This window comes from Pan paniscus, chromosome 11, assembly GCF_029289425.2.
Source record: "Pan paniscus chromosome 11, NHGRI_mPanPan1-v2.0_pri, whole genome shotgun sequence".
Taxonomy (NCBI): domain Eukaryota; kingdom Metazoa; phylum Chordata; class Mammalia; order Primates; family Hominidae; genus Pan; species Pan paniscus.
This window is the reverse complement of record NC_073260.2, coordinates 20129999-20143595: the sequence shown is the minus strand read 5'-3', so window position 1 is coordinate 20143595 and position 13597 is coordinate 20129999. Positions and strand designations below refer to the sequence as shown.

At 42.3% G+C, this 13597-nt stretch overlaps 1 protein-coding gene across 2 annotated transcripts in view; it reads right to left on the bottom strand.

The window, feature by feature from the left end:
- Window positions 1-13597, bottom strand: part of BRINP1 (BMP/retinoic acid inducible neural specific 1) — a 203339-nt gene that overhangs the window by 33961 nt on the left and 155781 nt on the right. For both annotated transcript variants that reach the window (XM_003833086.5, XM_063593923.1), the window contains 2 exons: window positions 13209-13445; window positions 8029-8251 (listed from right to left, as the gene is read on the bottom strand). In XM_003833086.5, coding sequence (XP_003833134.1) covers window positions 8029-8251; window positions 13209-13445 — 460 coding nt within the window. The remainder of the gene's footprint in view (window positions 1-8028; window positions 8252-13208; window positions 13446-13597) is intronic.

The window sequence follows — 13597 nt, the reverse complement described above, 5'->3', positions numbered from 1 at the left end:
AACTGGAACTTGGGTTCAATTGGAAAATTAGAATGAGAAGGAAGCATATAAAATAAGTCCTGAAACAGCCTTTCAATGCAGGGACCATGTTCTTGAGGAAGGAATCTTTGAGCCTGAGATCTGAAGGGCAGGTAAAAGCTACTATAGTGAAGAACAAAAGAAAAAAAAGGAAGCACATTCAAGCAGAAGGAGCAGCCCATGTGAATCCTTTGAAATGAAGGGCTACTGGGAGTGGGTGGAATTAGGCATTTAGTTAACTCAAAGAAAATTAGCAGAACTGTCCTGTCACTGAGAGAGACAAGAAATGGTGTGGAACCCAGCCAAGGGGTAGGTGGGAACCAGATCATGGCAGATCTGTCAGCCACCTGAGGATTTTGTTCTTTCTCCTAAAAGCAGTAAGTAGTAACCAAAAAGTTTTAAACAGGGATGTGACAAGATTGAATTTGAATTCTGACTGCCATGGAACATAGATTGGAAAGTGACTAGAGTAGATTCTGGGAGACTTAGTTAAAAGGCCATTGTAATTTCAGGCAAAAGAAGATTTTAGTTTGAACTATAGGCTACTCATTAAAATTGACTAATTAGCATCATCTGAAAGCAATGCTGCTCAAAGATTCAATTACTGACCTTCTACCAATATTCTTGAATTGAACTATTACTCTCATTCTCTGTAAATGTTATGTCTCTTAGAGTTGAGAAGGACCTCAGAGATAATTGAGTCTTGTTGTTTTTGTTTTAGCAAAACAGAAAGAAAGAAAGAAAAATTACCTTATGTTCTTGAATAAATTTTAATTCAGAATTTCCACAAAGAAAACCGCTAAAGAGCTGCTCTAGTTTAAGGTGAGGTACAATTTTTTCACTACTCAACCTGTACCTCACCTCTGCAAGGCACGATTTCTGTACCCAGTGCTCTCCAGAGTGTGAGTTATAGGTTTAGTCCAGCCCACACAGGACAGAATAGGACTTGAACTCAGGTCTCTGGCTTCATGAAACAATGTCTTTTTAGCACACCCAGAGGCTAGATAATGATGGTTGGAGGACCAACGCACAGTTGCTTGTATCTTTAAATGCCTTTCAGTGGCTGACACGAGATTGGAAGATAAGGTGGTTAGTAAACATTTATGTAATTGCACAGGAACCAGCTAAATTCAGCATTGCCCAAGATGACTTTGTGCTTCTTTTCTTCCTCCCTCCCTTCCTTTCTACCTTATTTCCCTCTCTCTTCTTTTTTTCCTTCCTTTTCTCTCCCGCATCCCTCCCTTCCGTCCTTCCTTCATCTCCCTTTTGCCATGACAGGCAATTTCCACCACTATGCAATGCAGTTTTTAGTCTTGGCAGGTCACTTAAACACCTTGGATCATCTTGTCTCGGGGATTGGTAGAATAGCAGAGGAGTAACAAGAAAGGATTCTGGTGGGCTTGAAGCCTGTCTTCTACCTGCTATTTAATCATCAGCAAGTCATTTAACATCTCTATGCCTTAATTTCTCTGTTCATAAAGTGGGATAAATTAGTGCTACTTCATAGGGTTGTTACAGTGATTAAATAAGATGAAAGCCATAAGACTGTGGCTGGTGCACGGTAAATGCTTTAGAAGTGTTAACTATTAAATGTTGCCATGAACCTGAACTCAGCCCATTCCCATTCCCATTCCCATCCTGACGTGTTTGGCTTCAAGTTCATCCCAATTGCATAGCCCCCTTTCTACAGCATTCAGAGTTCACAAATTTATACACTACCCCTGGTGAGCCCCACAGTGACCCTCTGAGATAGGCAATCAGAAATTATTATACCCATTTTATAAGTGATAAAGCCAAGGCTTAAAAAGTCTCAGTGTCCAGTAATAGCTGAGACCAAACTTAAAGTCCATCTTTCCCTTTTTAACTGCACAGTGTAAGGATCTCCTGGTGGCAAGACAAGCCACAGGAATCTTACTGTGGGTCCCTGCCTTCCCTTGATATGTCCAGCTGCAGTCTGACACTAGGGCCAGCTCTCCTGCGGGCTAACAGAAATCCATCACAGTATCCCCAGATCCTCAAACAGAACCTAATATATAATGACTACCCAATAAATATCTGGTCGACCCATTGCTGGTCCCCATCAACAGGTGTGGTCCAGAATTATCTTGTTGCTGTCCTCTCAGCAAGCACTGGGCGTTGGAGTGGAATGAATCTTACTTATGTTCATGCTTCCAAAACCTGGCACATAGTAAGCTTTCAGGAAATGTATGCTGACTTGGACTGCACTGAACCAGGCCTCTTCTGGTTACCTACAGGGAACATGTCTTTCTGGGTTTCTGCTTGCACTTGAGAGTTAATTCAGGGCTCCATGTTCAGGGCCATTTCCTGCATCTCAGCACACTACAGTATATATATTTCAATGTTGGTCTACTACCCTCAACCTTGATGAGCAAACCCTGCCTTTGGCTTTACCACACACTAAACCAGGGCGTCCCAAACCCAGTGCAGTCTCCTATCTGCCACTGCACACTGCTTAGACAGCATGCATTCTTGCTGCTCTGCACAGTGATCTTGACCATCAAGTCCAACAGTAAAGTCAGCAAAATAAATCTAATCTGCTCCTTACCTGCCCATGTGACCTTGGATAAATTAATCACATCTGCCTTATCAGTTCCCTAACCCATAAATGATCCAAGAGCATCTACTTCACAGAGATGGCATGAGTATTAGATAAAAAATATATGTCACCAATGCTCAATTTCATTAGGTAACTAATTACTGAGTGCCAAGAAATTTATATGCCAACTATCAGTTCTTGGGGGAAAAAGAATAAGAATACCTAACATGTATTGAGTGCTATCCATGTTCTACTCACTGTCCTAAGAAATTTATGTAGGTTAAAGCATTTAATCCTGAAAACAACCTTATAATGTAGGCACTATTATTAGCTCCATTTTACAGATAAGAAAATTGAGGCTCAAAGGTTTCAGTAACTTCCTCCAGACTTACAATGTAACCGGGTGATGAAGTTGGAATTTGAACCAAGGCAGTCTAACTCCAGAATCTCTACAAATAGACAACTCTATTGCTTGTTATTCTAGCTGCTCAGTAAGTAACTGCTATTGCTTCATTATTGTTGTTATTATTATTAATCTTATGTTCCCTATATCTGATAGTCACCTCTAGCTCCAATTCTACTCAATTGCTATTATACCTCATCTCCAAAATATATGTCCCCCGCCCCCATAATGAACTGCACCTCCCAATACTCACACCCTTGAAGCCAGGTTAGGCTTTTGGCCAACAGAATGTGGTACAAATAATGCTCTCCGACTTTCAAGGCTAAGCTGTGTAAAAGTCTTACAGCTTTCTTTTGGTCTCAGAACACTCCCTCTCTGAGCCCAGCTGCCATGCTGCAAGAAGTCCAGTCCCCGTGGAGAGGTCCTGTGTGGGCACTCCAGTGACAGCCCCAGCTGAGCCCCCAGCTGACAGCCAGCATCAACTGGCTCTGAGAGTGTGTCATTGTGGAGATGCAGCCCAGTCAAGCCCCCAGATGACAAGAGCCCCAGCCAAATAGAGATATCCTCAGCTGTACCAAGTCAACATCCAGATTCATAATAGATAATAACATAGTGTTGTTTTGAGCCACTAAATTTTGGGGTGAATTGTTTTACACCAATAGAGAGCCAAAATACCCCTTTTGCCTTCCAGCCAATATTAAGTTTCTAGCAAGCATTGAAGCCAAGTTTTAATCAGCTATAATTGACCTCTCACTAAATCTAAATCTTAACATTTCTTTGAAGTAACAATAAATTAACATTTATTGACCTTGTGTACATTATTAACCTTTCTGTGCCTCAGTTCCTTTATCTGTAAAATAGGAATGGTAACAGTATCGCTTCATAAGACTGTAGTGAGGAGGAAATCAGTTAATCTCATATAAGATGCTAAAGAACAGCGCCTGACCTTTAGAATACACATACTAAGTGACAGCTCCTTCCCTTCTGTCTCTTACTCTCTCCCTTCCTCCCTTCCTTTTAACTGATTCAGGCACTTTACCAAGGTTATTTAAATTTTAAAATCTTAATCATCATACTTAACCTGAAGGCAAGTGTTATTATCCCCTTTCACAAATGAGGTGCAGGACTTACATAAAGCTCTGTGTCTGGTAAGTGATGGAGCCAGGATTCGGACCAGTCCATGTGTGGCTAAGGCCCTGTGCTTGTTCCGTCTTTCCCTCTCCCACCTTACCTTAACAAAGCCACCTGTTTGTGAGACAAGTAAACATCTCTGTGGCACCTGCTGCAGTAATGGCACCTGCTCAGCACACTCATCTTCCACAGACTTCAGCAAGCAGACACATTGAAACCATGCAATCAGTTCATTTGCAAATACCAGCTTGCTCAGCTAGAGGTGGCCCAAGGTTCCCAGTGTTAGCACCTCTGTCCGACACTGCTCTGTGCCAGAGAGGTGCCCTGCGGTGTGAGAAATGCTCATTAAAGCCTCAGATTCAGATGTCAGGAAGCAGCCCACAGCCCAGCCAAGGAAGTTCATCTCTCCTGGGAAGGCTTCAGAGGAATTAGCCACAGAGCCTAGTGTCTGTGCTCCTACCCCTCGCTACCTAGCACTCAAAATTCCTCAAATTAATATAATTGAGTGACCTGCTAATGGTGGAACGCCAGACATCCTCTCCAGGTGAGAAGAATATGATGATTAGGGCAGGTTTTCTCCTCCTTAGGAGGAGAGACGGCAACACTGTGAGCTCTTTCTTTGAAGGTCCCAGTGATGGTAGAGCATTTTTAGCTATTTACACCTGACGACTTGCAAAAGGAGAGCAGAGACTTATTCAAAGATGCAGACACCTGCACTGAGCATGGTGAAGTGACTTGCCCAAGGACACACAGCTTACTAGTGGTAGGACAAATTCAGACTCCTTGACTTTTCCCAGTGTTACTCCTATTACCCAGCTTTGTCCCTCCTCCTTCCCTTGTAATGCCTATCCAGCTACCCTCCTTCTAAAATCCTCTCGAGTCTTCCCTTGAACTTAGCATATCTGATGATGCTTGGTGTTCTGGAGATTTCACTCACCTTTAATAAATATGCCTGCCCAATGTCTTTGGGACCTTTGGATCTTACTCTCCATTTTCTGAGATGACAATCACCATAACTGAAAGAGGTTATTTGTTTGAATTCTTATCATGGTCAAACGTGACCCTCCTCAACCAGATTTGCATTGAGCTTCGTTGCTCCTTGGGATGCACAGCTTCTTCACCTAAAGGTCTGATCAAAAGCTACCTCCTATAATATTCTGGGCTGAATTACATACCCCTCCAAACTTATATGTTAAAGTCCTAGCCCCCAGGATCTCAAACTGTGACTGTGTTTGGAGACAGGGTCTTTAAAGTGGTAATTAAGTTAACATGAGGCCATTTAGGTCAGCTCTAATCCAATATAACTGGTATCCTCTTAAGAGAGGATATTAGCGCAGGGCATGGTGGCTCATACCTATAATCCTAGCACTTTGGGAGGCTGAGGTGGGTGGATCACCTGACGCCAAGAGTTTGAGACAAGCCTGGCCCATACGGCAAAACTCCATCTCTATTAAAAATACAAAAATTAGCTGGGTGTAGTGGTGCACACCTGTAATCCCAGCTACTCGCAAGGGGAGGCTGAGCAGGAGAATCGCTTGAACCTGGGAGACGGAGGTTGCAGTGAGCCAAGATCGTGACACTGCACTCTAGCCTGGGCAACAAAGCCAGACTCCATCTCAAAAAAAAAAAAAAAAAAAAAAAAGAGAGAGAGAGAGGATATTAGGACGCAGATGCACACAGAGGAAAGACTACGTGGAAACACAGGTAGAAAAAAACAACCATCCACAAGCCAGAAAAAGGGGCCTCAGAAGAAACCAAGCCTGCTGACACCTTGATATTGGACTTCTGGCCTCCAGAACTATGAGAAAATAAATTTCTATTGTTTAAGCAACTGAGTCCATGGTACTTAGTTACGGCAACCATCGTAAACTAATACATATGGGGTCTGATTGATAAAAGAACCCCTCCCCACTCCTGCTCTACAAGACATCTTCCACAGCACTGTTCACTGTGTGCATTTCTGAATTTCCCACAGTGCTCGATGCGGGTCTCATGGCAGATGTGCGATGGATCTAAAAGGAAGCTTCTTCAGAGACTTGCTCGTGGTAGCAGTCTGAGCATCTGTTGTGCTCGACAAGAAAGTAAGTTTGTGACCTTTTCTAGTCCCTGCTTCAGCAGCATTGCAACAAGAAACTGGCAAAAGAAATTCTATTTGATCCACAAAATAATATAATTATCACAAGCTAGATGCAAAGCAGTGGGCTCAAATTTGGAGGGAATAGGGAAAACAGAGATGAGTTTGAATGTCTGTACAAGGAGGAGGTTTCATAAGGGGGGAAAGAGAGAGAAATATGCTAAGGAAAGGATTTTAGATTAGTGGGAATCTAGAATAAGAAGCTTTCTGTATTGGCTAGTACAATCAGGAAAGACTTCATGGAGGGAATAGCAGCATTAGCTCTGACGCAAGAAAAACGAGAGAAAAAAGGGTGCACCTCATCGGGGTAATTAGGTGGATGGACTGTGGTAGAAGACTGCCGTTGTTAAATGTTGAGTGCCAGTAGAACAGACTAGTTAGGAAGATAAGATTTTGATTTATAGATTTATTAACGTTGGTTCAAAAGTCATCGTGGTTTTTGCTGTTACTTAAAAGTAATGGCAAAACTTAAAAAATAATGGCAAAAACCACGATGACTTTTGCATCAACCTAAAATAGCTGGCATCTTGTCTCTCTTACATCAGAATTGCTAAGCCTGAGCACCAGTAACTTTTGAAGTCAGATATTTCTTTGTTGTGAGAACTGCCTGTGCAATAATACCCCTAACCCTTGCTACGATACTCAAAATTGTCTTGAGATATTTTCAAATGTCCCCTGGGGAAAACGTCACCCCCAAGTGAGAACCACTGATTTACACTGTAGCTTTGGACAAATTACTTGACCTCTCTCAGCTTCCATTTCCAGATTTGTACAACAGGGTAACAATCATATATATAAATATGTGACTGACACAGAGTATGCTAGGTGAATGTGAATGGACTTGTTCTTTTTAAGAGTGAATCTTTTTCTTAGAACTAAATTGAAGGTAGAACCCCCAAATATGCAACAAATAAGAGCAGAGCTGCTCTGTCTGAAGCAGGGTGGAGAGAGAGCCCCAACCTGCCCTTTTGCTGTCTTGTGATGCCCTTTTAGAAACCCTGGAGGCACCTCTACAGTAGGAACTACCAGCTGCAGATCAGAAATGCCCCGGAAGAATAGAGTCCGAAAAACCTGGATTCAAGTCCTGGCTCCTTCCTTCTGTGCCCCTGAGAGAGTAGTAAACCCTAATTCTATGGAGGCATGGGCCCCGTCTTGTCCATCTCTGTATTCTCCACCATCTAGCAGAACACCTGGTATATCCAGGACACGGCTGGAACTAGGGGAGGCAAGCAAGGTAGCCAGGCACTGAAGGTGACACTCTCTCAGGTGAGGACCCTGCACTCAATGACCCCGCAAGTGTCTCCTGACATTTGGTATTACATTTTGTTATTTGTGTCACTCACTCCTGGCTCTGCTCAAAGGACCTCATAAATAAGGTGGCGAATGATTAATTAGTTAATCCAGTTTTTTCACCATTAAGATGGGGATGCTAAAATCGGCTTTGCTCAGTAATTTTAAAATTAAATAGGAAATAGATTTTAAACAGCCAGGATAATGCCACACAACTATCAGGGCTAGTGTTCCCCTCCTCAATCGGGTGAATCAGACAGAACACAGAGGCTGAAAATTCACGGTACATTCAGGAAACAATGTGGAATCTGAAACAATGTGGAGCCAGTAGGTGAGGACCCAGAGGCAATCCAGAAAATTGTTGGTCTGGACCATGCGAGGTCCTGTTTGCCACCCCACAAATGCACCATCTGCATTGCATTTCACTCTGCAGCAAGATAATGTAGCTAATGCCAGGTAGGTGCCTGCAGAGGTGGAGGTGGTGGCAACACTTACCTCTCTCTAGGCAGCTGGTGGTTGGGATTGTGGCGACAGCGTACACTGAGGCCGAAAAGCTTGCGGGCAGTGCGTTGGATCTTTTGTCTCTGTGCCTCCGTGGCACTCTGCAGGAGCTTGTAGCGGTTCTGCAGGTCCCAGTCATTGCCCCAGTGCTGATGGATGCTTCCGATGGTCAGGAAGTGGTTGCTGGGGAGGCGCTTCATAAATGATTTAAACTCATCTAGTGAGAGACAAAGGCCGAGAGAGAAGGGCTAAGCATGTTAACACCCATCTAAAGTGGCCTTGAATGCTTAGTGTCACTTTCCAATAAACCAGGCCTGCAAACATAATTTTTTTTTTCTTAAGGGCCATAGAACATTGCATTAGTCTGTCCTGCCCCTACTAGAAAGGGCAAAAGCTACTATGCTTTCTTATGAAGGGAATCTGCATACCGCATTCTTGCTTAAGACAGGGCTTCCCAAACTTCTGGCATCGGAATACCAACCTCATAGTAATATTCGTATATTATTACATTTACTTAACATGTTATTTGAATCAAATCATTGTTTTTCACTTAAACATTGAAAACAAGGTTGGGTGCAGTGGCTCATACCTGTAATCCCAGGACTTTGGGAGGCCAAGGCGGGTGGATAACAGGCCAGGAGTTCTAGACCAGCCTGGCCAACATGGCGAAACCATCTCTACTAAAAATATAAAAATTAACCCGGCGTGGTGGCGGGTGCCTGTAATCCCAGCTACTCGGGAGGCTGAGGCAGGAGAATCGCTTGAACCCGGGAGGCAGAGGTCAAGTGAGCTGAGACTGCACCACTGCACTCCAGCCTGGGCAACAGAGCGAGACTCTGTCTCAAAAAAATTTAAAAGAAAAGGAAAACAAAATGTTTATTGAATTCTCCAAAGAAAATCACTATTGCATGCCTTCAGAAGATGGTAGCTATAAAAATAAATATGTTGAAGATAATGTTAATAAATTCTAGTCAGACACTGTTGCCTGCTAAATAATCAAACCTCCATGACTGCTCTCATGTTGAAATGCAGGAAATTAGCAAGTGTTAGGTGTTAAAGGCATGCTAGCACCAAACTGAAACTTTTTGATGTAATCTGCAGGTTCCACAGAGAACTGAAATGGATCAACTTCCCCACCGGGTGATCCAGTGTTGTTTGAAGTTGTATGTGTGTCCCATCTAGCATCATCTCACATTTCAAAAAACTCCAGCTTAAGAGATGGTGACAAACTCTTGGGCCTCCCGGGTAAAAGTTTCTGCCTCAGTTTGTGATGCTGAGTTTCAGAGTGTCAACTTGGCACATCCATAGAAATTATCTAGTTCAGCTCTTTTGTTCTATGAATAGGAAAACCAAAGCCCAAAATGGGAAGATGATTTCTTAAAGGTAACGTGGCTGATAAATGACAAGATCCAGGTCTGTGTCCTGAGTTTTTGTTTTCCAATCTAATAATCCAATCTGTTGTAATTCTAATCCCTATCACCCCATCCCTGGAAAATTAAAAATATCAAGGGGTTGATCATTTTGTAGGAAAAAAGGCCAATGGTTGGATTTATATAAATATTATAAATCTTCAGCCTAACACTTTTCCCTTCATGTTATAAAAGCTCCAAGGACATTTTAGGTATATTATGCATTTATGCTTTCATTTTATTTTAAAAAATGCTTACATAGCTCTTGACAGGCACCAGGCACAGTCCTAATCACCTAACATATATAACCATATTTTATAGCAAACCTATGAGGTAGGTATTTTAGAGCCCCCATTTTAAAGAAAATAGGGCACAGAGAAGTTGCCCAAGGTCAAATGGCCAGTAGATAGGAGAATTAAGACTTGAGTCTGGCTCCAAATCCTGTGTTCTTACTTAGTATATTATATTTCCTCTCGACACATAAAAAGGGCAATCCCGAGGCTCAGTACATTAGGAGAAAACAGTAAATAAAAGGTGATAAAAAATAGAAGTCTCTGACTCCTAGAAAAAACTCAGGCATTTCATTATAGACAGTTAGACAGGCAAGAGTTGGAGTCACATCTTGAGTGCTGAACAGCTGTGGGACCCTTATTCTCTCAAGGCGTCAGTTTCCCCATCTGCTAACAGGAATAATAGTATCTAATCCAAATGCTGAGAATGACACAGTGGCATAGGACTGCATCTACCTAACTAGTTCCTGAGACACAGAAAGTACTCAGTTGATGGTAGCATAAGATTGACAGGATGACACAAGACTCTACACGGATTGATTGACTCAGTGAGCTGGCTGAAGGCAGGAGACAGGCCCTGATGACTCTGTTCTGTTTGGGACAGCTAGACTCTCCTCTCATGGAAAACATAAAGCTTATCTTGCAGAGGGCTCCGTGGATGTCAAAGGGGAAAGCAGGCCTTCAATGAACCCAAATTTGGGTCTGATAAGAAAATAGAATTTAAGAGTTAAATACATTAACTTTATTTATTTATTTATTTATTTATTTTTTGAGACACAGTTCCACTCTTATTGCCCAGGCTGGAGTGCAATGGCACTATCTCAGCTCACTGCAACCTCTGCCTCCCAGGTTCAAGCGATTCTCCTGCCTCAGCCTCCCGAGTAGCTGGGATTACAGGCATGTGCCGCCACGCCCGGCTAATTTTGTAGTTTTAGTAGAGACAGGGTTTCATCATATTGGTCAGGCTGGTCTCAAACTCCTGACCTCAGGTGATCCGCCCTTCTTGGTCTCCCAAAGTGCTGGGATTACAGGCATGAGCCACTGCACCTGGCCAACTTTCTTGAATAAAAGTAGAAGTACTACAACGAATCCCCTAGCAAGGAGATATAGACTGCCATTTGTGTATAGAAACTAGGCCCTATTTGGCCACCCACACTCTGGAGCCATCAAGGAACCAATGGCTTTTACTTTGGGCTGGTCATTAATCTCTCCAAATCACCTGGGCTGAGTAGCGAAGGTTAAGGGCTAAAAATGGACCAAAGGAAAACTCATATGCACAAGGCTCTGATGCACATACGGATGAATGGATTTGTCTTAAAGGGTAAAACCATTTCAAATAGAGAAGCACAGGAAATCTAGAGGGAGTGTATGCCTTTTGGGGAGAAAGTGTGACATAAATCATTTTCTTGGCCTGTTCAGCTTATTCAGCAGCATCTCAGTTTTCTGTGTTTCCTCATCCATCCACTTAAAATGGTTTCTTTTCCTTGGGAATAAGGATTGTATGCTAAAGAGTCTTACTCCTTGTGCATATAGCTTAAATTCCCTCTGTTTTTTTTTGTTTGTTTTTCTTTTTTGTAGTAATCAGCGGAATCTTTCTGCAAAAGCATTTTATCAAATGCTTCCTTTGTTTGGGGCCAAATAATCATCATAGTACATTTCCATCATGAACTTTTCTCTTTTATGGGCTCCCAGGATTTTCAGTGGACTAATGGGTGTCGTTATAAGGCATCCACAGTTCCATTTGAGCTGTACAGCACTGTAGGAGCAGGATCCCTGATGCATTCTGGGCTCCCAGAGCTGGGTTAGGGCTTAGAGTTCACAGAAACCAGTTATTTTCAAATGCTATTCCATAGAACTCTGCTTTTATCTGTGGTACACATTGGCTCCTAGGTAAGATTTTGCTTGATCAAATAATTTCTTGTCTAAAGACTTGAATAAACTCAAATATTAAAAACACAAACATGTCTTCTCATTTATCAGATGAGGGAACCTCAGGCCTGGGGGACAAAGTAAAATTAAGTTACCAAATCTGCTGTGAGCACTAGATTTGGAATCAGGAATTCCATTACCAATCCTGCCATTTACTAACCGTGCAACCCTAGGGAAAACACTAGGTCTTGCAGGAGGATTATAGAGGAGGTGTTCCCTACTCTGTAATTCAGAAATGTTAGTACTTCCTTTAAGGTGGCTATTATAACAGATTTAAGAAAAATGATGTTGTTGTAAAGACAGTAATGCTTTTTTGCATGAGTCCATTTATTTAACAGGTACTTGAGCACATATTATATGTTAAGTACCTGCTTGGCATCTCTTCTTGGAAGTCTCAAGGATTCTCAAGCTTATCCTATAGAAAAGTGAGCACATGGTCTTCTTTCCAAATCTTTCAGGGTGTTCTAGCTCAATGAAAGATATCAACATCTATCAAGTTGTCCAACATGCCTATCTAAAGGAGGTTTATGAATATCACCTCAATATCCCTTTTCTCTTCAACTCTTGTAGACAATCTAACATCAAGCTCTGCCATTTTTTCCTTCTAAATATGTTGGCATATCTGCACATTTCCAGTTTTTACATCTTGTACCATCTCCTTAACCCACATCATGGTCATCTCTCTCCTAGGCCCTTTGTGCCTCCCATTGGTCTACCTGTAATCACCTTCTCATATCTGCACCATAGTCAGATACTTCCATTTCTGTTCTTTTTTAAGGTAGACTTCCTTGACCACATTGACCCCCAACTCTACATCGTTTGTTCACAGCAGCTCCTCCCTTTTTACAGATGTATCCTTGACATTTCCTAATCATTGGCATGGTTACATAATTAATGCCTGGCTTTCCAACAAAACTCAAATGTTCATGAAGGCAGAGATCCTACTTCGGACTTCATCCACTTTAGGAGCTTGGATGACTGTCTTTCCACCCCTGAAACTCATTTTTCTGAACTATGAAAGGCAGAAAATAACTAAGATACCAGAAAAGAGACTTTGAGCTTTGATAGTCTGTAGATTCTTTGGATATCTATATCTCTATGCATATGCACATATAAATATACACATAGAGGTATGTTTATCTATTTATAGAGATGGACAGAAGTGTGTGGATGCACACACAAACACATACACACACAAATATACACACACACATACACAGCCCAAGGAATCAATACAACTACCTCTGACTCTTCCCTCTCCAGAGGCTTCCTATGCAGATTTATTCTTTCTGTCTTCTGGGTATGACAGAAACAATACATCATATGACCACAAACTGGATTATGCTATTCATTAATTTTATTCAGTTGAGATTTACTGAGTGCCTGCTCTGTGACAGCTATTATACTTGCATCTGGACACTCCAAAGTGAATGGGTCAGGGGTCACTGAACTTTCCCTTGCAGCAGTCCTAATTCCAGTTAGATTAGCTCCCTTTCAGACTTGGCTCAAGGCCACTCATGCAGTGGCACTGAGTGAGACTCTCTACCTGAATTCTCCAGGTCCTTATAAGCTTCGGCCCAAGACTTGGCCATGTTGGCCAGCGTGTACTCCATGATCTGGATGTCCGTGATGGGGCAGTTGCACTGCGGAAACTCCTCGGCACATTGGCAGCGACACTGGCTGTTCTGGCACAGGTACTCCCCCTCCCCATTGCACATGATATAGCTCAAGGCCGACTGGACAAACTTCTCTTGCAGATACTGAGGAAAGATTATCTGAAGACCTGTGTGAGAATAGCAAGAAGGGAAAACAGAAAGGTTAAAAAAAAGGTGTTTCATTAACAATTTCCAAAGGTGATACATAGGAATCTGAAGCTGCTACATTTCTCTCTGTGTATTGGAACCAATATATTTCTGGGCCAACCTAGATCCAGAC